Genomic DNA, 24834 nt, shown 5'->3' on the forward strand with positions numbered 1-24834 from the left:
AACCTGGAACATATCACTTTTCTATTCCATTCTTGTTTAAGCCTCTCGCTCTCTCTGATGCTCTATCTGTTGGGAATTAAACTTTATTTTTAGAGATAAAGTTCTTGATAAAAGTTTATGAAGATAGAATGATGAGGTGACAATTATTGATGAGAGTTTGTGATAGGATAGAATTTGATGAGGTGTCATAATAAGGATAAGAGTCTCGTGGAGATAGAATTTAAAAAAAAATCTAGATTATTAGTGTTTATCCAATAAACATATAAATATGTACATTTTTCAATTAATAAGGTAAGTTTAGTTTTTGTTTTATTCTCCTCCTATTCTACGTAGAGATTCTCCGCCTCTTCCATAATTTCATTTATTTCTTCTCCAATAATTTTTTTTCAACAAAGTAGTATCAGAGTCATGTCAATGCTTCTTATCCCTCGTCTTGTTGATTTGAAGCATGGTAATTGGAGTATCCAAATGAGTGTCTTACTGGAGAGCGAAGGCTTGTGGGATATCGTTGAAAGAGGCTATAAAGCGCCTCAAGAAGGAATCGACCAAACGGAGGCATAGAGGATGGCAATGGCAAAACAAAAGAGAAAATATAAGAAAGCTCTTTTCTTTATCTATAAAGCTCTTGATGAAGCTACTTTTGAGAAAGTAGTCGAATCTACAACTTCCAAAAAGGCACGGGAGATCTTACAAGTAACATACAAAGATGATGAAAGAGCAAAAAGTATTCGCCTTCAAATCCTGAGAGAGGAATTTGAATCGTTAGAGATGAAAGAATCTGAAAATGTATCAGACTACTTTACAAGAGTATTGGTTATTGTCAACCAATTGAAAAGAAATAGCAATGACATTGAAGATAGTCGCGTCGTAGAGAAAATTCTACGCTCGTTGGAGCCAAGTTATGACTATGTAGTTGCGACCATAGAAGAATCAAAAGATGTGAAAGAAATGAAGGTGCAAGAACTATTAAGCTCTCTATAAGCTCATGAAGCAAGAATGCAAAGAAGACGGAGAGAACCAATGGAGCATGCTCTACAAACCAAGCTCACGATTATTGACCAAAAAGAAGAGTCAAAGACCGAAGGTTCGCCAGAAAACGACGGTAGTCGTGGTGACTTCCGTGGACATGACCGAGGTAGAGGCCGTGGCAGGGGCTTTGCTCGAGGTCGAGGAAGAAGTAAAGACAACAATCAAGGTAGAGACCAAAAGTATGACAAAAGAAATGTAAGATGTCATACTTGCAACAAATTTGGACATTATGCAACGGAATGTCGCTCTAACAATGTGCAAGGGAATGCTAATTACGCATAAAAAGAAAGCAATGACAATGATGTATTTTTGCTAACAAGAAAGGATGGAGATTCCACAAACAAGAATTTGTGGTACTTAGACTCCGAGGCAAGCAATCATATGTGCGGGCGTCAGAGACGGATTTATGTACGAGTTGTACTGGGTTGTAGCCCAGCCCTATTTGAGAACCATCTCTACTTCCAAGCCACCTCTTCTGAGCTTCTGCTTCCTCTGATTTCGCACCGCTTCCTTCGTCTTCAAGGTGACAGCAACTTCTGTTTCTTCACTCTTCACCATTGTTTCAAATACGTCATCCGTAACTATTTTCCTCGATCTTCTAGTGAGACACGACACTGAGCAAGTCAGAGGGCGCTCCGGCAGTGGAAGACTTATCGACCTTGTTAGCAATGCTGCCGAAGGCGAACTTGGTCGCGTCCTCCGCCACTTTGGTGCAGGAGAAAAGCTCAGTTTAATCCATCTGCTGGTCCCTGTGGCCCGTGGGAGTCGTCAGATCCTGGCTTGTCGGAGCTGCCGGAAGGTAAGGGTGGAAGCTTACGAAGGCCTTTTTCATAGAATATAATTAATTAAGACAACCAGATATGGAGACACTACTTTTCTAAGTGGCATCTCTTCGTACGCACTGCAACATTATAACTTTAATGTCTAGAGAGAAGACATCTTTCTAAAGTATTTTTTTATTTATTTATTTTTCTCCAATTCCTTGTGTCAATGACCTAGGTCTGGTATTTAAAATTTTAAATATGTTTAATAATTAAATAAGATCTTGAAAATTCAAGAAGTCTAAAATTAATTTAATATGAATGGCAATACTTTTTTATTATTTATTCTAATTTATTATATTTTTACTAATAAAATTATTACATATTAATTTTTTATAAATTTTTTTATTTATCCCAACCCTTTTATATATATAGCCCAGTCCATCTGTTTTTTTTGGATCCGTCCCTAGCGGGCGTAAAGATATGTTTGCCGAGTTAGATGAAATCGTGAATGGGCAAGTATCGTTTGGAGACGCATCCAAAATCCAAGTAAGAGGCGTTGGTAAGATTCTCATCAAACTTAAAGATGGAGCTCACACATATATCACCAGTGGCGTATTCAGGAATTTAAGCATGGACGACCAATCATGATCTAAGCTGAGTGCAGTCAATTTTTACATGGAACAAAGGGTGGTATCCGCCATCTTCACCAGTGGAACCTCATAATACTACAGGTTGCACTGCCGGAGGTACACATTATTCACTATTCACGCTTGTGCTCACTGTTACTCCGTCTTCTTCACTCTTTCCGGTGACTGACTTGAGTGTTAGAGGGTCAACGCCAGAGACCCCTTCTCTGACTTGGCACTAATGTTTCTTGTGTTACAGAGCAGAGTGAGGTCTACATTCAATTAATGCAGCAGCCATAACTCTAGCTAGTTATCTTCTTGATTTCCCAGATAGGATCAAACATCATGTGTATAATTTCCATGCAAGTGTTATACCAATAGCATCAATTAGAGAAGCCATAAACAGCAAATTCTCGAGTAATGCCCTTAGCATAATTTAAAATAGCATGAAGAAATGACAAAAATGATAGAAATAAACCAACAACTTTAAGAACTATCCATACTAGGTTAAAAAGAAAGTAGAGCCAAATGCAACAGATTTTCACTGGCAAGTCATGAGAACATAATTAAGGAAATGCCACTTCTTTTATTAACAATCATTTAATTGAGTGCTTTATATAATGGATAAAATATAAGAATTGAGACACCAAATTCTTATCATTCATGACATGATACAAAAGACTTTGAACAAAAAAGCTCTTCTCAAGATGAATATGAGAAAACAATACCATTTTCATGCCAATCAACACGCCATTTCGAACAATATAATGAATCATCTCAAATGAGTTGCTAGGAAATCAATATTTTTTTGTAGCCAACATTAATATCATTGCCCCAATTCCTCTATCGAAAACAAATTGAATCTGATTCTCGTGGCCATCTTTTGGAGCAAATGAAGTAGTTTGAATATCAAGCGGAAGCAGATAAGCTGAGAAGCTGGCAACACCACAACCAACATTAATATCATTGCCCCAATTCCTCTATCGAAAATAAATTGAATCTGATTCTCGTGGCCATCTTTTGGAGCAAATGAAGTAGTGTGAATATCAAGCGGAAGCAGATAAGCTGAGAAGCTGGCAACACCACAACCAACATCCAAGACTTGAACAAGTCTTGTTGTGAATTGATCACCTGCTTCATTAGTTGTCATGTTTCCCAGCCTGCACATTCAGCAATCACAACTTGAATTCTGGACATAAGATAGATTTCTCAAAGAGTCCAAACGGACGAGCTTCCTCTGAATATACCTGGCCGCCACCATGCTTGAAGTGGGTACCGCCTCCACAGGTTCCCTTCTCATGCACCCAATTCTGCCCCCCTTTAACCTCGGCGAGGAGCGAATGGTTCACATTGCTGCGCCACACATAGTCCCTGCTCGTAGGGCCTTATGGGTATATTGAGCCAGCCGGCGGGGGCACCAAGCAAAACAATCTTCTCTCCACGGGCGGACAATGACTCTCTAGCCCTTCCTTTCTTCGAAATGTTCAAACTTCAGATCAAACTTAGCTCAACTCGAATCGTGACAAGGAATGTGTTCGTTGTACTCAGTAGGGAAGACATTGACGCCCGTCGGCGGGATCAACATCGACTTTGTTATGTGTGCGAGAGCGACTCGGTTCGAGAACCCCATTTCGCCTGCAAAAAGAATCTCCGGTTACATGACCGGATCTAGGAGATTTCCGCATAAAGTCAGTGGACGGAAGAAACGGTACCTTAAAATACGAGTGAAGGAAGAATGACCAGAGGGGGAGTGGTGGAACCGAGGACAGCGACGGAGGATGAGGAGCCGGAGGAGACCAGAGTGCCGGTGTAGAAGGAAGCCACCATGAGGAGGAGGGCGACGCCCCATAATTTTACTCCCTTTCAATATTTTTAGAACGGTCTGGTATGACCGTTGAGTTGAGGATTGTCACCTTGCCACAGTCAAGAAGGCTTTAGCTTATATTGCAAAATAAAAAAGACATTTTTTTTTCAGCTATAAATTTCATTTGGTATTATAACATGGGGAAAAAAATTAATTCTTAAAATTTAATCTGAATAAAAAAATCTCAATTCATTAGAATTTGCGTGGAAGAGAAGAAAATGAAAAAAAAAAATAGCAATGGCTGATGTCATTAAGTAAATGAACAGAGTGTTAAAATTGCAATTGGCTATATATACCGCGACCATTGCTGCCATGCCATTGTGCTGCGACCCAATCCACCCCCAATCCCCCCTTTTATGATCGCCGATCGATCCTCCAATCGATCTAGACCGCGGCAGATCCACCCTGGTAAGCTCCGATCTTTATTGCGGCGGTCCATGCAACGAATTGCCTTGTTTTCGCCCGTCTGTGACGGTGTTTTCATCCGATGGATTCACACCTCTTCTTGATTGGACCTTATGGAATTCAATATTAAACTTTCCGCTCGATCGAGCATTGGGGGCAGATTTACCCTAACTGATGTGTTTTTCCTCAAAAGTCGTTATGTTTTGTGTCGGAAATCGTTCCAATTTGGTTCTTGCTCAATAAGTTTATGTTAAACGCGCTCGTTTGCTCGCTCGTTGATTTTTTTTATTGTTGTTCGCTGAACCGATGTGTTGACGAAGATTCAATTGCCATTTTTTCTCCCCCAATTTTTTTTGGGGTAGTCTGAGTTTCTTGGCATTACAATAATAATCGAGAAAATCTGAATGCTATTGTATTTTACGATTCTTATGAATGATGTTTGTGTTCAATTTAATGTATCAGGGGGGTTATCATTTCTATAATCTTGATATACAGATATCAATCTGTGTCACTACCCGAAGCTAGAATGGCAGCAATTGTTGCCGCAAATGGTGATCTTGGATCATCTGCTATATCCTCTCAAGAGAAGTGTAGCAGGAATAAGAGAAAATTTCCTGCAGATTCCCCAGTACTAGACACGCCTGATCCTTCTTTAATGGAAAGTGCATACCATGACTATGAAACGATTTCAGCTGAACCTTTGAGTAGTCAAGAACTTGAGAAGCATGTAAGCTTGTGTAGTACTTGTAGAGCTCTTACTCATAGTCTCAAGGAGGTATTAGATTTGGAAGATGTAAGAGAAACTGACTGGAGTGGCATGACAGAAACACAACTTGAGGAGCTTCTACTGAGTAATTTGGATGCAGCTTACAAGAATGCAATAAAAAAGATTACTTCTTATGGGTATACAGAGTCTATTGCAATTAATGCTCTCTTAAATGTTGGTCATTGCTATGGTTGTAAAGACCCGGTTGCAAGTATTGCTGAACATGCTCTGGAGTACCTAGCAAGCGGAAAAGCAGTGGATGTTTCTGAGAGTGAGAATGCTTCTGAACAGATTAGAAAGTTGGAGAAGACCTTATTGGAAGACATGGTTAGTGTGCTTATGGAGATGAGGCCTTTCATTAGTAGAGGAAATGCAATGTGGTCCTTGTTAATGTGCGATATGAATCTTTCCATTGCATGCATGATGGATACTGACACTTTCAGTAGTTCAGGATACAGTGGCATTTCAGGTTCTTCCGCTGTTCAGTTAAATTCCAACTGTAATTCCTATGGTCCTAGTTCACTCATGTCAGAATGCAATGCTCCTGCTGGTGAACTAAATTCTTCAACTCATCCTCCTCTTTCCTTTAGCAATGAAACCTCAAGCTTGGCTAGCGTCCCTGGTTTACCTTCTTCACGGTTCTATGCCTCAGGCAGTGTGCATGGTCCATACAGCCATTCAGAACCTTTAGAGGAGAATCCACTAACTTCATCTAAATCTTTAGAGGAGAATCTCTTCTCTCATGCTCTACCTAGATCTTCTCTTCCGCGTGAAAAGCCTACTGGAAGTAAAAAACGACTTGCTAGTAGCTCTAGAGATCGGTGCCGATCAAATCAATCTGATAGGAATAGTCGACTTCATGGTTATAGGTCAGGTTCAAGATCAACCAAAACTAGCAACTTGGCTAGTGTTCTGTTAGACAAAAAGAATAAGTCCGTTTCAGGTTTTATCAGTAATCCAAAATCCTCTCCACAAAAACTGGATAAAACAATTGAACTGGCCTCTTCAGAATCAATTACAACTCAGACCTTCTCTTTTACTGCTGGTTCATCTAACATTGTATCAACTGGCTTGGATACAGTCAATAAGAACCCTTCCTTGCCTCCTGCAAGCATTGATGCTTCCTTATTGTGTACTATTAATACTTGTCATAATGTCATGATTGGAAAAAATGGTAGTTCCGACTCCACTAGGAGGACCTGCATTTCTAATTTTCTGTACAGTCAGGCTAGTTCAAACTGGACACCTATGAATGCCAAAGATGAAATATTGGTTAAATTACTCGCTCGAATTGAGGTGTTAAAGACCCAACTACAAGACTGGACAGACTGGGGACAACAAAAGGTGATGCAGGCTGCTCGTAGACTCAACAAGGAAAAGGCTAAACTTCAAAGCCTGAGGCAAGAAAGAGATGAAGCAGCTCATCTCCTTAAAGAAAAGGAAACACTGGAAGTTAGTATGATGAAGAAAGTCGCAGAGACAGAATTTGCTTGGTCAAAAGCATGTTCTCAGTATGAATCGCTAAATGATACTACCAGGAGGCTTGAAGATGATAACAACAAGCTGAGGCAGGAATTGGAAGTTGCTAAGGCACGTGCTACTAAACTAGCTAATAGTTGTCAAGAAGCATCTATGAGGGAAATCAGGACACAGAAAAAGAAGCAATCATGGGAAAAGGAAAAAATAATGCTTGCCGAGGATCTTGCAGCTGAAAAACAGAAGTTATTGCATCATAGCCGGAAGTTTGAAGAAGCTAAAGTGTACCATGACCAAAGTGAGGTAATTATCAATTGCAATTGTGCAACTTAGTTGTGCCATTACTTTCTTGTTTCCACTCGTCCTTGTTTTTTTTTCTTCTGTTTTGTGAATGCTAGTCATTAGTCTCAATCATTGTTTCCCCTTTTTAATTTAATACTCTTCCTTTGTTACAGAACAGAGAACTACTTGGTAACCTATGATTATATAAGCGCCTATACTCTATGATTGCTATATTGTTATAAATGATTGTAAATGAGGTAACATTTCATGGCACACCATGAGCTGTAACTGAAAGCAATAGTAAGTTGACTTCATTATACTCATCTGCTCCCTGTGTATTCTGTTGTCCCACAAGGACTATTTTGAGAACCAAATGTTATGTTATATTTACAGGGGGAATTCAGACTTCATTTGTGGACAAATTGTAACAGAATGCTGCAATTCTAGAACCTTATAACTAAGAAAATCATTGATAACTCGCCTCATTGGAAAGTATTCAACATCCCTTTCCAGCCAATAATATCATTTTCACTTGCGTTTTTTTATCATTGTACCTGAGATATCTTTTAGCATTCTATCTGAGACTCATTATTAATTGACATGTTTTAGTTTAGAGTAAAGGTGTAATCAACACTCAAGTGAACTGAAGTAATAAGATTTGGCCATATATATGTGTGTGTGTGCATGAGTGTGTCACAATTATAATAATGACTAGTAAATAAATCATGTCTATCTAAGAGCCTATTCATTCAAACACTTGTGATGTGTATATTTAAATATAAATACATATTTGTTTGTAAATACTAGTATCTTACGTTGAAGTCATCCTAGAAGGAAAACAATTCTTAGGCCAGGGAAACTGTCAAGGGAAGAACCAGGTGTGTTTTAGATGCTAGAGACAGATAATTTATTAATTTTTGTAGCTCCTCCGTCACTTGGTTCAATTCAATTGAAGTTTTGCCCTCACGGGCTGGATCAGCTGGTTAGGTGCCTGCAGCTTGCCAATGAAGTCGTGGGGTCGAAGGTCGCCAGTTGCACACGGGGATAAAACCTTGGTCTACTGCGCCAAAAATTCCTTCGACCCCCAGTCACCTTTCCTGCCCAGCATTAACCGTGATTTACTCCTTCTGGAATCTTGTGGGGCCGGGGCCAGGGGCCCGCTAGGGTGGCGGTTCCACCTTTTGCCAATTCAATTGAAGTTTCTGTTGCTTCCTATGATACATTTTTTTCTCAGTAAAGTATTGCCCATTTTGAGTTGTTTGTATATGTAACTTCAGATGGTTCACTTAGAATAAATATTACAGGATAGATGGAAACTTGAAGAGAAGGGAAAACAAGATATCCTCACGCTGGTCGCTGCTGAAAGGAATGAACGTGAACAAATAGAAACTTCAGCTAAATTGGAGGAAACAGCCTTTGTATTAAAGTCAGAAAGTGAATTACAAAAATACAAAGAAGATATCAGAAGCCTTGAAGACAAGATTTCAAAACTGAGAATTAATAGTTATACAAAAACCCCAGCACTTACATGGGACATGAATGCTCATTCTAATACCGAGATATTGGATTCCCAGGGATCTGACAATGAAGTACAGCGTGATAGAGAGTGTGTAATGTGCTTGACTGAGGAAATGTCAGTTGTTTTCCTTCCCTGCTCCCATCAAATTGTTTGTGCAAAATGCAATGAATTGCATGAGAAGCAGGGAATGAAGGACTGCCCTTCTTGCAGGACCCCTATTCAGCGAAGGATACATGTTCGCTCAGCTTAATCTCAATTTACAAATTCCATCTTCGATGAGAAATAAAGCTTTGAGTTGTATTCTGAGGTTTTATACTGGATAGAGAGTGTGTAATGTGCTTGACTGAGGAAATGTCAGTTGTTTTCCTTCCCTGCTCCCATCAAATTGTTTGTGCAAAATGCAATGAATTGCATGAGAAGCGGGGAATGAAGGACTGCCCTTCTTGCAGGACCCCTATTCAGCGAAGGATACATGTTCGCTCAGCTTAATCTCAATTTACAAATTCCATCTTCGATGAGAAATAAAGGTTTGAGTTGTATTCTGAGGTTTTATACTGGATATGGAGGCTGTTCCTTTTATTTTCTCCTTCCTTCATAGTTTAAGCAATCGGACAGTATTGCAGTGTAATTCAATCGTCTTTTTTATCCTATTACTTTCTTTTTTGTTGAATAGCACATATTACATATCAGATTAGTGTTGCCATGGAGATTACATCGAAGAAAAATAAATATAATTCAAAGATCTTGAATACAAAGTCAAACTTAACAGCATATTTTTATTATGGGAAAGATTGAGATAAGCCTACTCGCTCCCGTTTGTCAGGTCAAATTTAATCTGCCAGGAAGTGTATATGTATTTCATCATCAATTTTCTTGTATGATTGATTGAAGAAAAAAATGGAACTATACTCTTTTACATACTTTTTTGTGCAATGGTCATTTGAGTTGTATTGTACTTTTTCCACTAGTATCAAAGATCATGGTCTGTGACTGTGAGTAACTACTGTCTTAGGTTGCAAAAATGATCTACAGCTCTCACCTTTTCTGGTGAATCCTGTGACTTAATTTTGGATTGAAGAAGTGGAAATTCTTGGTTGCTAGAAGATAAGAAGCCAATATGCACTAAGTGATTCTTTGAAAAAGTTATGGGTTTTAGCAATTAACTTACCTAAAGTGTATAAGCCTTCAGGAAACCTTCCAACTTGAATATTTATACACTGCTTGGCAATTTTCTGACTCGATCATTAGAGGACTCAAGGTTTTGAAGAGTATCTCTTTAATAATCCCCAAGTTTCTTGTATCTTCTACATTTTAGATCTCATCCTTCTAACATAGGAAATCCTGAAAATGTTTGGTAAGAATTTTGTTCGCCATAGTGATAGTCATCCTTTCTGCGGAGGAAGCTAGCCATAGTTGGAGGAGCATATATTTTCTGTGTCTCACTTCTACTAAAAAATTTCGATAACATTGTAGGAAGCACTGATTGTGTCCTCCAACATTATATAGCTCTTTTGGTCAGAAAAGGTCAAACGATTTATTTCTACTCTTACAGAATCCACACTTCATTCGCAATGAGCTAAGAACCTCTTAGGAGGCCTGAAATGCTTTTTCTTAAACCTTAATTTTCATACTCAGATTCTTGTGCTTTTCATCAAAATGATTGTCAAAATCTTATTACAGTACATTAATCTCACTCATTTTACATGCATTTACTTAAATTTTTAGCATCAAGATATATATATATATATATAGCTAATTATTATTAGATTCTTAACCAAGCACTATTAATGTTGCTTGGGCATTTCAGCATGCTTGAAGGAGTTCTTCCTGGCCTGTGCTAGCACTGTCTTGTCTGCAACTACAAAGTAGGCGAATCCGGCAGCTGCATCGATCGATCCACAGCATTAGTTATATGTTAATTGAAGATGAATGTACGCAAACGGTATACCTGTGGAAACGATGAGTGCTTGGGCTGTAGGATTGAGGTTGCGCTTCGCCCATGGCAGCATCCTAACGCTCGCCAACTGTTTTTGTTTTTGTTTTTTAATCAAAAATTGAGAAAAACTAAGTTAATTAATTAATAAACTGAAACTCATTAATCAATGTGCCCTGCTTACTGCAGCTTACGTACAGTGGGGACGGCAGCGGCAAAGCTCGCGACGACGGCCGCCTTGGCGCCGGCGATAACTCCCTCTGCCATGAAATCGTGTGATGAGAATTGAGAAGATCTTTCATGATGTGCTGGAAGTAATGAATTAAGCAATCGATTAGAATATATACCACGAGAGCAGCGCTTGGCCATGGCCAGCTTCTGCTCCATTGAAGCACGAGTGACCGAAGCCATGATCAATTAATGTCTGTTTCTTTAATTTTTGGAAGAGGAAGAAGAAGAAGAGTTGAAGGGAATGCGTTAAGAGTGCGAATTTGGGGTAGGAGGGGCAGGTATTTATGGAGAGTGGGACTGGCAGAAGTGGAAAGGCAGAGGAGAGGAGTCAAATTAAATGTTGGATATTGCAGCAGCCGATGGTTTTGGGACTGTCTGGCTGGCTGGCTGGCTGCTTGTTTTGAAGCCATGCGAGTGTGGGCGCCCCTATTTTACTGATGGGAAGGTGGAGGTTCGTCCCAGTTTTGGAGTGCTTGATAATTTGGGTTACCAGACTCCTGCCTTATTAAAAGAAAAAATCTACGAATATTAAAAGGCACGCTTTATTATTAAAATGTATTTAAAATAAAATAACACTTTTATCATATTTTTCATTTAAAAATACTTTTATTCTAACTTTACTTATATATATTATATAGAATAGTTGTTAACTTGTAAAAAATTAAAATATATATATATAAATACATTGAGCCTTTTTTAATATAATTTTTTTTAAAAAAATTAAGTTTAATTAAAATAATTTTAAAATAATTATTTAATAATTACTATTGATCATATTCGAGAATCGAGTCGACGGACGCTGGAGACGTGGCGCTCTATGTCGTCCTCGGATGACCTCCCAGATGACATGGACCTCCGACGAACCTGCAACAAAGCCGGGCCGGGAAGGGGTTCCCGGCGACGACCCTCCGATGCTCAAGTCAGGCAACGGCGAGATGAGCAGAAATAGAGTAACGAGACTGTAGCTACAATGGAGAATATCGTATACCTCCGTCGAAGTCTAGGAATCTTTATATAGGATCCCGAGGAGGTGAGTGTACGCTCGTCGAGGCGTGCACGCTCCCCCAAGCATACCTCAAAATGGGCGTGTCAGAAAAGTGCGTCTGATGTCATACCGTAACCGTCTGAGCATATCTCTGACATGACAGTGGAAACTTCCACCGTACGATCTTCTATTCGGTCCGGTCGCCGACCATGCTGCCTGTCGGTGGCGCATGTTCGAGAAGGATATCCCCAGCTGTCCATTTTATCCTCTTCCGTCTCTTGTCCGTTACTAGGCCGAGCGGGAGAGCCGCTCGGTCGCGTACTCGGACGGGCATGCAGCCTTAGTCGTTCGGTAGCTCGATCGAGCGGACGTCTTGCTCAGCGCATCGACTCTTTTATACGAGAACCCCTGAGCATCGAAAACCCGACCTGCGATCAAGCTGTCTTCGCGCCGACTTGGGCGCTATTATGGCCGATCGACGAGGTGACCTCCCCACTCGACCAGAACATTGGCCTGCCCATCTTGACTTTGACTTCCACGTGTCGTTGACCACTGTACAACCGGACCCCCTCCTTCACCACCGGATCACATGTCTTCCCCTCAAGTCTAGTCGAAGGAGGCTGAAAGTCCGACTGACTGGACTACTAGTTTGGTGGTGTAGCGGCTGCTCGGCCAATGAGGTAAGTGCTTCTCCGTTCGGGCACTGTGAGGGTTCCAAGCAATCGCTCGGCGGCTTACCCGCTAGGCCTTGAAAAGTTTTGCTCGCCGCTGAGTGCCTTATCGACCCGAGGGCGATTAACGCTGACATCTTTAGGATCTCCTCGAAATTCGTGCAAATCCCTGCCATTAAGGTCGAGCATGCGCCCACGCCCGCGTAATGACGTTCATTAAATGTCACCCTCTAACCTATCGCCACGTGGCACCACCGCAGTCATCGTACGGCGAGGGCGTCAGCTCCGATGGGACAGGCGGCGGTTTGAATTCAACGGTCGGATGTCAACTTCGATCCCTGTGACCTGGATTGGACGGCTGACGTTGACCGAGCTCCATATTTATAAAGCATCGGCGGACTTCTATTCCATCGTTACTGCCTCTGCGTGCTTCGTCGTCTTCCTCGGCCCCCAGCGTTCCGGCAATCCTCTATCCTCCTCCCAGGTTTCCTTTTGTAAGCTTTTGATCCCCTTCGCGTGTTTTCGCATTTGCTTCTTTGCTCTCCTTGTCATCGCCTCTATCGTTGCTCTCTCCGTCAATCTTTTCGACGAACTTTCTGTGTTTTCATTTTCCGACCATGGTCAGTTCTTCCGCCCCCTCTCCCGGCCTTTGGTATCACGCCATGGAGAGTTGGTTCGACTCGGGAGTTGCCTTTAATCTGATCAACGCATATGACATCCCTGCTGACCACAAGCTCACCCTAACCGAGCTGTTCGACCGGCCTCATGACCCGCCGGCCGGCATTGTTACCTTCTTCCGAGACCAATTCGTAGCTAGCCTTAGGTTTCCAATCCACTCATTTTATCATAGAAGTGTGTAACTACTTTCGCATTTCGCTCGGCCAGCTCGTGTCCAACTCCTTCAGGCTGCTGTGCGGCGTAGTTGTGCTCTTCCGAGTGCACAACATCCCCCTTAAGCCTCAGATTGTTCATTATTTTTACTATCTCAAGCAGTCCGAGCTGGACACCTTCTTGTTTCAATCTCGGATCGGCTTGGTTTTCTTTGATAAAATGTCTACCTCTAACAATCATTGGAAGGACTCTTTTTTCTTTTTGAGTTTTCCCGAGCCGCCACCTTTCCGAACCCAATGGCAAACTTCGCTGGCTCCTCCCCCCGACCTGAAAAGGTATAGGACCGAGCTCGCTTTTCTCCACGCGACTAACCTGCTGGCCGGCCTGAAATTAGACATCCACAAGCTCCTGCCCGAGGGGATGCTATACCTGTTCGGCTTAAGTCCGGTCCGAACGCGGCTTCCGAACGACCCTGGTAAGAAATATATTTCTTTCCTTTTCTTTGGGTCTAACTAATTTCTTTTCTCTTTCTTGCAGCTGCGACCATGATGAAATCGGTGTCGCTCGTCATGCTGAAGCGCAACGCTGCCGAGATAGAGGCGGCTGCCGCGCAGGAGGCGGAGAGACTCGGCATCGCCCCAGTCGGCTCCCATGAAGGCGAGAGCGAAGAGGTGCAAACGGTGGGCGATGAGTCTGCCGCTCGGACCGCCACTACTGAGGCAGCAGGAGAGATCACTCCTTCGGGTACTCTACCGGCCACTCGGCCCGAGGAAGCCGGGTCTTCCGGTGATGAACTTCCATTGATTGGACGCAAATGCCGCCGAACGGGCACACCCACCCGCTCGGTCACCTCAGTCGTACATGTGTCCGAGCAGATAGACGATCCCCCTCTATTAGCTCCGGCGACTGTGGAAGCACTATCTTTCGACCAGACCCCATCTCAAAGCGATTGACCTTCCAACCCCATCGTGGCTCAGCCCCTCAGCTCACTTCCTCCCACTCAACGGACAAGCAGGCGATCTCTCATTCGTTCCAAGCCAATCAGCCAATCCCCTGCCCCTTCAGCGTCTGCTCAGTCTGCACCGGGTGGGCACAGGACGATCAAGGTCATACTCCACCTACCAATGGAGGAATATCTGTAGGCGGCCGAACGACCGATGAGCCCTGAGCACCAAATAACCATCCGGGGACCGCTGGGGAAGGCCTGGGAGGACGCTCGGGCGCGTATTGCCCTGATGCCCCCAGGGTTGCTCGGCAACAACCATCTGCAACAAGCCATCGGGGTAACTCTTACCGTAACCTTCATTTTTTCCTCTCCATTTAGTACTGACTTTTTCCCTTCTGACCTGGTTGCAGTACTGGGTGGAGAGCATAGCGGTATGCGACCGCCTAGCATCTTTGGAGGAGGAGTTCAAGAAACTCAAAGTTTCTGGTGGGGCTCCCCCTCAGGGCCCCTCTTACGCCGAACTGAAGGCGGATCTGGACAAGACCAAGAAACTGCTGGAGGCTGATCAGCGCAAATCTTCGGGCCTGCAAACTATAGTAGACCGGCTCGAGGCCCAAGTGAAGACTTATGACAAAAAGATCGACTTGTCTACCTCCAGGAAGAATAGGGCCGTCACCGACCTGGAGGCGAAGAATGTCGAGGCTCGAGCGCTCGAGCTGAAGGTCAAGGAGTTGACCGATCTACTTACCGCCGAGAAGGTTGGGCGCTCAGTGGAGGTGATCGCTCTCCAGGCTGACCTGAAGACCTTTCAAGACACACTGGAGGCTTCCCGAGCTGCCCTCAAAGAATATCAGGAAGCCGAGCCTAGTCGATTTACTGTCATGCAACAGAACTTCAGCCGCTCGGAGAAATTTATTGAGAAAGTTTGCGCTCGGCTCGTCCATGTGTTCGAGTTGGCCATCACTGCCACGGCTGACTATTTGAAGACAAAGAGTCGGCTCCTTGAGGATTTCACCATCCCCGTCCATGACTATGCCGAGCTGCTTACCACAATTCCATATGAGATTTTTAGTTATCTAGAGTGAAGTCGTGGATATGTACCCGTTCGGCCTCTTTCCTTGCATGTACTGGTCGTTCGACCTATTTTGGTTAATGAATTTTTAGCCTTTCATTATTTGCTTCTATCGTTGTGTATATCCGAGCGAGTTATCTGTTCCCCTGATCTCTATTGAATTCGTGAGAGCCTCGTCTTTTGATGTCCGAGCTGCTGCTCGACAATCCAGTATAGGACCACCTTTTTTCCGTAGGACCTGTTAGATTGAAACGATGCCAAGGCGGAGTTTTATAATAGCCGTTCGACTCTGGCTTTTAATGTCGTCGTTCGACGATCTTCAGGCCAGAGATTTATAGTCGCCGGTTCGACTCTAGAGTTTAACATCGCTGCTCGATGGTCTTCGGGTCGGGGGGTTTATAATCGCCGGTCCGACTCTAGAGTTTAACGTCGCCGCTCGACGGTCTTCCGACGGGGGGTTTATAGTCGTCGGTCCAATTCTAGAGTTTAACGTCGCCGCTCGACGGTCTTCGGGACGGGGGGTTTATAGTCGCCGGTCCGACTCTAGAGTTGAACGTCGCCGCTCGACAGTCTTCCGATCGGGGGGTTTATAGTCACCGGTCCAATTCTAGAGTTTAACGTCGTCGCTCGACGGTCTTCAGGCCGGGGGGTTTATAGTCGCCGGTCCGACTCTAGAGTTTAACGTTATCGCTCGACGGTCTTCAGGCCGAGGGGTTTATAGTCACCGGTTCAACTCTAGAGTTTAACGTCATCTCTCGACGGTCTTCAGACCGAGGGGTTTATAGTCGCCGGTCTGACTCTAGAGTTTAACGTCGTCGCTCGACGGTCTTCAGGCCGGGGCGTTAATAGTCGCCGGTCCGACTCTGGAGTTTAACGTCGCCGCTCGACGGTCTTCGGGCCGGGGGGTTTATAGTCACCGGTCCGACTCTGGAGTTTAACGTCGCCGCTCGACGATTTTCATAGAGCCTGGTCGTTCGGCGCATGCTTTGTTTTCTGATTTCATTCCTGCATTCAAAAGACGCCGAAGAATGGAGAGTACATATAATGAATTACATTGGTGCACCTTTCACCCAGCTCGGTATGGCTAGAGATAGTTAGCACTTCATGGTCGTTCTAGCTGCCGTCTGTCTGCATCTTCGAGGTAATAGGCGCCCGATCGGAGCTTCTCGATGATCTTGAAGGGCCCAGCCCAGGGCGCCTCCAGCTTGCTTACATCGCCGACCGGCTTCACCTTCTTCCATACAAAGTCGCCAACCTAGAATGCCCTGGGAATTACTCGTCTGTTGTAATTCTGCTTCATTCTTTATCGGTACGCCATTAGTCGGACGGTTGCTTTGGCTTGCGCCTCGTCTATCAAATCCAGCTCCAGCTGCCTCCGCTCGGCGTTACTTGCGTCGTACTATTGCACCCAATCGGATTCTACTTCGACCTCCATGGGAACGACAGCCTCTCCTCCGTACACCAAGTGGAAAGGCGTGACCCCCGTTCCTTCCTTAGGGGTAGTGCGAATTGCCCATAACACGCTTGGTAGCTCATCTACCCAGCTGCCACCGACATGGTCGAGCCGAACTCGAAGAATCCGAAGGATCTCCCGATTGATGATCTCGGCCTGCCCGTTGCTTTGCGGATAGGCTACAGAGGTGAAGTGTTGCTGAATGCCGTACCCTTCGCACCATTCTCGGAGCTACTGTCCGACGAACTGCCGCCCATTGTCAGACACGAGCCGACGTGGAATGCTGAACCGACATATTATGTGCTACCAGATGAACTTCTTGACCATCTGCTCGGTTATTTTTGCCAATGAATTGACCTCGACCCATTTGGAGAAGTAGTCCACCACCACAAGTAAAAACTTCTGTTGCCCGGTCACCATCGGGAAAGACCCCACAATATTCATGTCTCACTGGTCGAACGAGCATGACACTATACACGCCTTCATCTCCTCAGTGGTCCGGTGGGTGGAGTTGTGATATTTCTGACAGGTAAGGCATGAGGCGACGGTCCGAGCGCCATCTTCTTGGAGGGTTGACCAAAAGTACTCGGCTAGCAGAATCTTTCTCGCCAACAAGCGGCCGCCCGGGTGTCCTCCACAAGACCCTTGATGTACTTCTTGTAGTATATATTCTGCGTCCTCCGAGCTGACGCATTTTAACAATGGTCGGGAGAAAGCCTTCTTGTAGAGCTGATCCTCGATGAGGATGAACCGTCCGACTTTCCTTCTCAGCCACTGGGCCTCTTCCCAATCGGATGACATAGCTCCCGATTGCAAAAATTCTATTATGGTCGTCCTCCAGTCGCTTGGGAACGTGAGACCCTCCATCCTGTCAATGTGAGCCACTAAGGCTACATGCTCAATCGTTTGTTGGATGACGATTGGCATTATTGAACTTGCAAGTTTGGCCAATTCATCTGCCGCTTGGTTCTCCGCTCGGGGATCTTCTGTATGACAACCTCGCAAAAGTTGGGCTTGAGCCTTTCGAAGGCTTCCGCGTAGAGTCTGAGTCTGGGGTTGTTTATCTCGAAAGATCCTAAGAGTTGTTGAGCGGCAAGCTGAGAATCTAAGTAGATCATATTTGGCTTACTCCCACATGCCGAGCGGCCTGTAATCCCGCTTTGAGGGCTTCATATTCTGCTTCGTTATTGGTTGTCCGACAGTCCAGCCGGACTGACAGATGCGTCCGCTCTTCTTGAGGGGAAATCAATAGAATACCAATACCACTCCCGAGCCGAGTGGATGACCCATCTACATATACTCTCCATAAAGCTTCGGGCTCGGGATTCTGCACTTCGGTGACGAAGTCCGCCAGTGATTGCGCTTTAATGGCCGTGCGGGGTTGATACTGGATATCGAATTCACTAAGTTCGGTTGTCCACTTAATCAGTCGCCCGGATGCCTCCGAGTTGAGGAGAACTCTCCCTAGAGGGATGTTCGTCATGACGATTATCGTGTGTGCGAGGAAATAAGGTCGAAGCCTCCGAGCGGCGAGGACTAGCGTGAAGGCAAGCTTTTCGAGACTAGTATAGCAGGACTTAGCATCTTTTAGAATGTGACTCAGAAAATACATGGGTTGTTCTTCGCCGTCCTGTCGTACCAATGCCGAGCCTACAACATGCTCAGTTGAGGATAAGTAGATGCGGAGCGGCTCGCCGGTGTTGGGCTTAGCTAATATAGGTAAAGAGTTTAGATAAACCTTTAATTCCTCAAATGCCTGGTCGCATTCTCTGTCCCACTGGAATTTGGTGGCTCGACGTAGAATCTTGAAGAAAGGCAAGCTCCGATCGACCGTTTTGGAGATGAACCACGACAAGGCCATTATCCGACCGGTGAGGCGTTGCACTTCCCTCAAGTTTCTGGGAGGCGGCATGTCCTGCAGTGTTTTCACTTTGCTGGGATTCGTCTCTATGCCCCGCTCGGTAACGATATACCCCAAAAAATGACCGCTCTTTGCTCCGAACAAACACTTCTGGGGATTTAGCTTGACTCCGTATATCCTCAGCGTCTGGAAGGTTTCCTCTATATATGCACAAAGGTTGGTCGCTCGGATTGATTTAATAAGTATGTCATCCACATATACCTCCAGGTTTCGCCCGATCGGCTTCCGGAACACCTTGTTCATGAGCCGCTGGTATGTGGTACCGACGTTCTTTAGTCCGAACGGCATCACGTTGTAGCATTAGGTGTCGTCCGCTGTAATAAAGCTCACTTTCTCCTGGTCTTCCCGGGCGAGCGACACTTGGTGGTAACCCTGATAGGTATCCAACATGTATATCAACTCGCATCCAGCGGTCGAGTCTACCATCTGGTCAATTTGGGGCAGAGGATAAAAGTCTTTTGGGCACGCCTTATTCAGATCCCGGAAGTCGATGAAGACCCTCCACTTATTGCTTGGCTTGGAGACCAACACTATATTCGCGAGCCAGCTCGGGAACTGCACCTCCCTTACGTGGCCGACCTCCAGGAGTTTCTCGACTTCCGCTCGGATGATGACGTTCTGCTCTGCACTGAAGTCCCGTTTTCTCTGCTTGACGGGCCGATCATCTAGCCGGACATGGAGCTCGTGCTGCGCGACGGTCGGCGAGATGCCTGGTAGCTCATGCGTTGACCATGCGAAGACGTCGTGGCTGCGCTGTAGGCACCTGAGCAGCCCCTCCTTCCGGCCCGCTTCCAAGTCTGATGTAATGAATGTGGAGGCCTCCGGTCGGCCATCCTGGATCTGCACCTCCTCCTTTTCTTCATAAACTAAGATGAGAGGCTTTTCGGTTATAGTGTTTACCTCAAGGCGCGGCGCTTTCCGAGCGAACTTCGATTCAGCTTGAATCATCTCTACATAACATCGTCGGGTGGCCAGCTGATCTACGCGGACTTCTCCCACCTTGTCCTCTACGGGGAATTTGACTTTCTGACAGAAAGTTGAGACGACTGCTCGGAACTCATTGAGAGCCGGTAGTCCCAGTATTACGTTATAGGCGGAGGGGGCATCGACCATGATAAAGTTAGTGGTCCGCGTCCTTCAGAGTGGCTCCTCTCCTAGCGAGATGGTCAGCCTAGTTTGCCCGATCGGGAGAACCTCATTACCAGTAAATCCATACAGCGGGGTTGTCATGGGTAGCAGCTCAGCCCGGTCGATTTGCAGTTGATCGAACGTCTTCTTGAAAATAATGATGACCGAGCTACCTGTATCAATGAATATGCGGTGAATAGTATAATTTGCTATTACTGCTCGGACAATGAGTGCGTCGTCGTGCGACACTTCAACTCCTTCTAGGTCTCTGGGCCTGAAGCTGATCTCGGGGCCCTGTGTAACGACCCGCCTTCCACTACCACTAGGTTGTAAGGCGAATCGCTACCCTCGTTCTACCCTATACTGTGCGGAAAGCTGGGCTAATTCAAAATTTTACTAATTATCTGATTTATGTTAACTCTGACACTAACATTCCGGGTGTACCTTGGAGTTGTACACATGCTAGGGGAGGTATTTACAACTGGTAACACCCTCCGGATCGATCCACAGACCGATCTGCTGATACTGGTACGTCACAAGACCCTGGATCGGTCGGGGGTCCGATCCCGAAGCTACATCACTTCTGTCCCCAGCTGGATCGGTCTACCGACCGATCCAGGTATGTATGGATCGGTCGGTTGACCGATCCAGGCACCTGGAAATCGGGGACTCGATACAGTAGCATACTGTATCTGGCTGGATCGGTCGACTGACCGATCCAGTGACACAGCCAGGCTCTGATTTCAGACCCGGGAAACTCTGATTTCAGCACTTTGGCGTGCCAAAACCCCACATAACATCTAACTAATGCATCATAACTATTCTAACAACATGTAATAACATCCTAACGACATAAACTAGTAATCTAACTTAACATAAGACATAGTTTAGGAATTCATGGCAACACACACAACTAAAAGTGCCTAGAACATGTAAACCAAAACCAATAAATAAAATGCTAAAGAGTCTAATGCTCAATTTGCTACGTCCCCTAAGGACCTTTGATTCCAGTTCCATACACACGCACCACCTTTGCATTGCCCTCCAACTTCCCCTGCTAGTCCATTTTCCATTTTCCTGTATCTGCAGTATAAGGAAAATAGTATCTGTAAGCCAAAAAGCTTAGTAAGAAACCATCTACCTCACAAAAACATGCGACGATGCAAATATGCTTTGAAATCATGCTATTTAAAACATATGCTGAATGTACTGAATAAAATGAGCATGGCATGGCATATAAGCATACAATCATGACATATCTAAAGCTGTACATGAAATTAATGGAGATAATTGAACTAAGCATATAAAAGCTAACTGGAGCTAACTGATACTGAATTCAAACTCAACTAACAAGACCAATTTTGAGTTTTGAAAACTAATTCGTAATAAGTGAAAATACATAATCATACTGTTTTGGGCCCGACAACTGTACTTGCTGTGCACGCATCCCTAACTAGACCCGGGATTGCAAGTTTCGAATCTAGTAGGGTTTACTAGGTTGTCTGAACCTAGGGACGACTGTGGGAGGCCAACCCAACGGATATCTGATCCTGTACAGTGCCTACTGAAAATAAAATACTGAATGTAGCTAATTACTGTGTAACTTACTGATTCTAGGTTATCTGAACCTAGAGCTAGGTTGTCTAAACCTAGAGGCGACTGTGGGAGCCCACCCATTGGACCGTAGTCCCATATAACTAAAATAAACTGATTTACTGTTTTAAACGCTTCTAATGCATTTAGCTGTACTATCAAAATGCCTAAGCTGCATTTTTACTGATCTAGTTATTTTGTCGAACACTTAGTGTGCCCCAACTCTCCTCTTCATTAGGGAGATCACCTTTAGGCACCCGACAACGTCTACAACCCCAACTGAAGAGGGTAAACGTGTCCGGCCCATCTAAAGGTGCTCAACTAAATCCCTAAATCTGAGAGGAGGGTTAAAACACCCTACATGTCCACAAAAATCTGTATATTACTAATCTAATGCATAGAAAATCCAAACGGAGCTATTATACTGCAGGTGAGGGGTTTCTTACCTCTTGATCGTAATTTCTTACGATTCTATTCGCTAGAGTTCCGGTGGAGATGATCCTCTCGACGATCCGATCACGTCTTCGCGTTCCTCTCGCGGAGAAGAACCTCTTTCGTGTTGGAGTCGTCGCCGGAAGATGAACCTATGGACCCTTGCCTTGGTGTGCCGTGCGTGAGGAAGAGGAGAAAGAGGGAGAGGCGGCGGTGAGGTTTTGGAAGGGAAAAGTGGCGTGAGGTGAGGAGGTGCCGAACCAATTCTAAAATAAACCAACCCAACTTAAGTTCTTCTATTTATATTAAGTGGGTAACTAGGCTCAATTCTAATATAAATATAATTGATTCCTCTTTCTTTCAGCACGGCCCTGCTGGGTTCACCGGTTACTAAACTTATCCGTAAACCATAGGTCTCGAGTTCGATTCCCCGCCTAAGCTATTTTACGGTTCTAATTATTTTTGCTACTTCCGCTACTCGGAAAATTCCGGAAAAATATCTAAAAATTCCAGAAAAATCATACTATATTTCTAAAACAGTTTTGAGAATTTTCGGGCTTTACACCTTGTGCCTGCTCCCGACTGCAGCCTACTGCATGGATCCTTAGCTGTCGAGCATGCGACTTTCTAGCCCAGTTTGAGTCACCGCACGTTGGTCCACCAGCAATGATGTTGATTTCGCACCGAGTAATGTTGCTCCTGTTTTCTTCTTCCCGATCGGACGGTCTCATTCGCTCCTGCGAGACTCGAGGATTAACCCTTGGCTAATGATGATGTTGCCGTTCAGGGGACTCCCTAACCGCTCGTCGCCCGGTACTCTGGTGTTGATGGCGTCGATCAGGCGAAAGTGATCGACGTCGATAACTTCTTGGCGTCGGGTGAGCAATCGGGCCGAGACTCCGACAAACCTGGGTGTTATAGGTTGCTGGCTGGTGAAGCGAACAAAACATAGAAGTCCATACCTTTCCTTTTTGCTTGGGTCGATCGACCGCCACATGCTGGACAACGTGCGACCTCGTTTCCTAATGAGGGCGTGTTCCCTCAGCACGGGACCCTCTTGGTGGCTGATGGCTGGCCAGCGACCTCCGCTCTGCCAGAGCTGAAGGCTCGGACGGGGCTTCTTTCCTCCTGGCCGTCTGAGCTTCTTCTACGTTGATATATTCGTTTACCTTTTTAGCATGTGGTCATAGTCGCGGGACGACTTTCGGATGAGCGAGCGGAAGAAATCCCCGTCGACTAAGCCCTGAGTGAAGGCATGCATCATTGTCTCGGATGAGATCGTGGGGATATCCATGGCTGCCTGGTTGAAATGCTGGATGTAGGCTCGGAGGCTCTCTCTCGGCCCTTACTTCATGGAAAATAAGCTGACACTCGTCTTCTGATATCGCCTGCTACTTTCGAAGTGGTGGAGGAACGCCGTCCGGAAGTCCTTAAAACTCTGAATCGATCCATCCGGTAACCTCCGGAACCATCGTTGCGCCGAGCCGGATAGTGTAGTGAGGAAGACCCGGCACTTAACTCCGTCAGTATATTGATGGAGAGTAGCGGCGTTATCGAACTTATCGAGATGGACGTCCGGGTCAGTCGTGCCGCTATACTCCCCAATCGCCAGGGGGCGTAGTGCCTCGGGAGTGGATCCTGCAGGATCGCCTCGGAGAACTGGCGATTGATCCGTTCAGGGGATGACTCAGTTTGAGGGGCTTTACCCTTTTTGATGTCCTGTGCGGGAGCCTCATCGGATGACCCCTGGTTGGCTTGGGCGAGATCGGAGGATGTCCGGAACAGGGCTCGATGAAATGGAATTGTAGCGGGCGACACCTCTCCCAGCGTGCCGGTCTGCCCTCTATTCTGCGGCCAGGTAGAAAACTGCTGCGGTCGGTCTTCCAACGCCGCTCGACCGCCGGATGGCGAGGTGGCTTGCTGCACAATCCGTTCTGCTTGCGCCTTTTGCTGCTACTCCACTATCTTTGCCGCTCGTGCCTGGATGAGCGCGTCGAGTTCTTCTAGAGAGAGCGTCACGGTGTGTGAACGCCCAGCTTCTTCCATCTTCTCGGTTCGGATTCAAGTGTGTTCCCACAGACGGTGCCAATTTGATCCTATCCAAGAATCGAGTCGACGGACGCTGGGGACGTGGACCTTAGACGAACCTGCAACAAAGCCGGGCCGGGAAGGGGTTCCCGGCGACGATCCTCCGACACTCAAGTCAGGCAATGGCGAGATGAGCAGAAATAGAGTAACGAGACTGTAGCTACAATGGAGAATATCGCATACCTCCGTCGAAGTCTAGGGGTCCTTATATATGATCCCGGGGAGGTGAGTGCACGCTCGTCGAGGCATGCACGCTTCCCCAAGCATACCTCAAAATGAGCGTGTCAGAAAAGTGCGTCTGATGTCATACCGCAACCGTCTGAGCATATCTCTGACATGACAGTGGAAACTTCCACCGTACGATCTTCTATTCGGTCCAGTCGCCGACCATGCTGCCTGTCGGCGGCGCATGTCTCGAGAAGGATATCGCCAGTTGTCCATTTTGTCCTCTTTCGTCTCTTGTCCGTTACTAGGCCGAGCGGGAGAGCCGCTCGGTCGTGTACTCGGACGGGCATGCAGCCTTAGTCGTTCGGTAGCTCGATCGAGCGGACGTCGCTCGGTGCATCGATTCTTTTATACGAGAACCCCTGAGCATCGAAAACCCGACCTGTGATCGAGCTGTCTTTGCGGCGGCCTAGGCGCTATTACGGCCGATCGACGAGATGACCTCCCCGTTCGGCCAGAACATTGGTCTGCCTATCTTGACTTTGACTTCCACGTGTCGTTGACGACTGTACGACCAGACCACCATCGGATCAACTATAATAATTATTAAAAGCGGGCATCAGAATTCGGGTTGTTTGAATGAGTAGTGCTTTC

General features: G+C 45.4%; 3 protein-coding genes across 3 annotated transcripts; 2 read left to right on the forward strand and 1 right to left on the reverse strand.

Moving 5' to 3' along the window:
• The first annotated feature begins 5214 nt into the window (after positions 1-5214).
• LOC122026585 (putative E3 ubiquitin-protein ligase RF298) lies at positions 5215-6706 on the forward strand. Its single transcript, XM_042585322.1, has 2 exons — positions 5215-6586; positions 6678-6706. The coding sequence occupies exons 1-2, from the start codon at positions 5215-5217 to the stop codon at positions 6704-6706; spliced, it is 1401 nt and encodes a 466-aa protein (XP_042441256.1).
• A 68-nt stretch (positions 6707-6774) lies between these two features.
• LOC122027762 (putative E3 ubiquitin-protein ligase RF298) lies at positions 6775-9089 on the forward strand. The gene is made up of 2 exons (XM_042586769.1): positions 6775-7233; positions 8517-9089. The coding sequence occupies exons 1-2, from the start codon at positions 6802-6804 to the stop codon at positions 8979-8981; spliced, it is 897 nt and encodes a 298-aa protein (XP_042442703.1). The 5' UTR covers positions 6775-6801; the 3' UTR covers positions 8982-9089.
• A 1278-nt stretch (positions 9090-10367) lies between these two features.
• LOC122027763 (early nodulin-93-like) lies at positions 10368-11143 on the reverse strand. The gene is made up of 4 exons (XM_042586770.1): positions 11012-11143; positions 10863-10924; positions 10680-10755; positions 10368-10613 (listed from the first exon to the last, which is right to left on the reverse strand). Exons 1-4 carry the CDS (start codon positions 11073-11075, stop codon positions 10516-10518), a joined length of 300 nt encoding a protein of 99 aa, XP_042442704.1. The 5' UTR covers positions 11076-11143; the 3' UTR covers positions 10368-10515.
• Between the last annotated feature and the right edge of the window lie 13691 nt (positions 11144-24834).

Source organism: Zingiber officinale, chromosome 10A (assembly GCF_018446385.1).
Source record: "Zingiber officinale cultivar Zhangliang chromosome 10A, Zo_v1.1, whole genome shotgun sequence".
NCBI classification, from domain to species: Eukaryota; Viridiplantae; Streptophyta; class Magnoliopsida; order Zingiberales; family Zingiberaceae; genus Zingiber; species Zingiber officinale.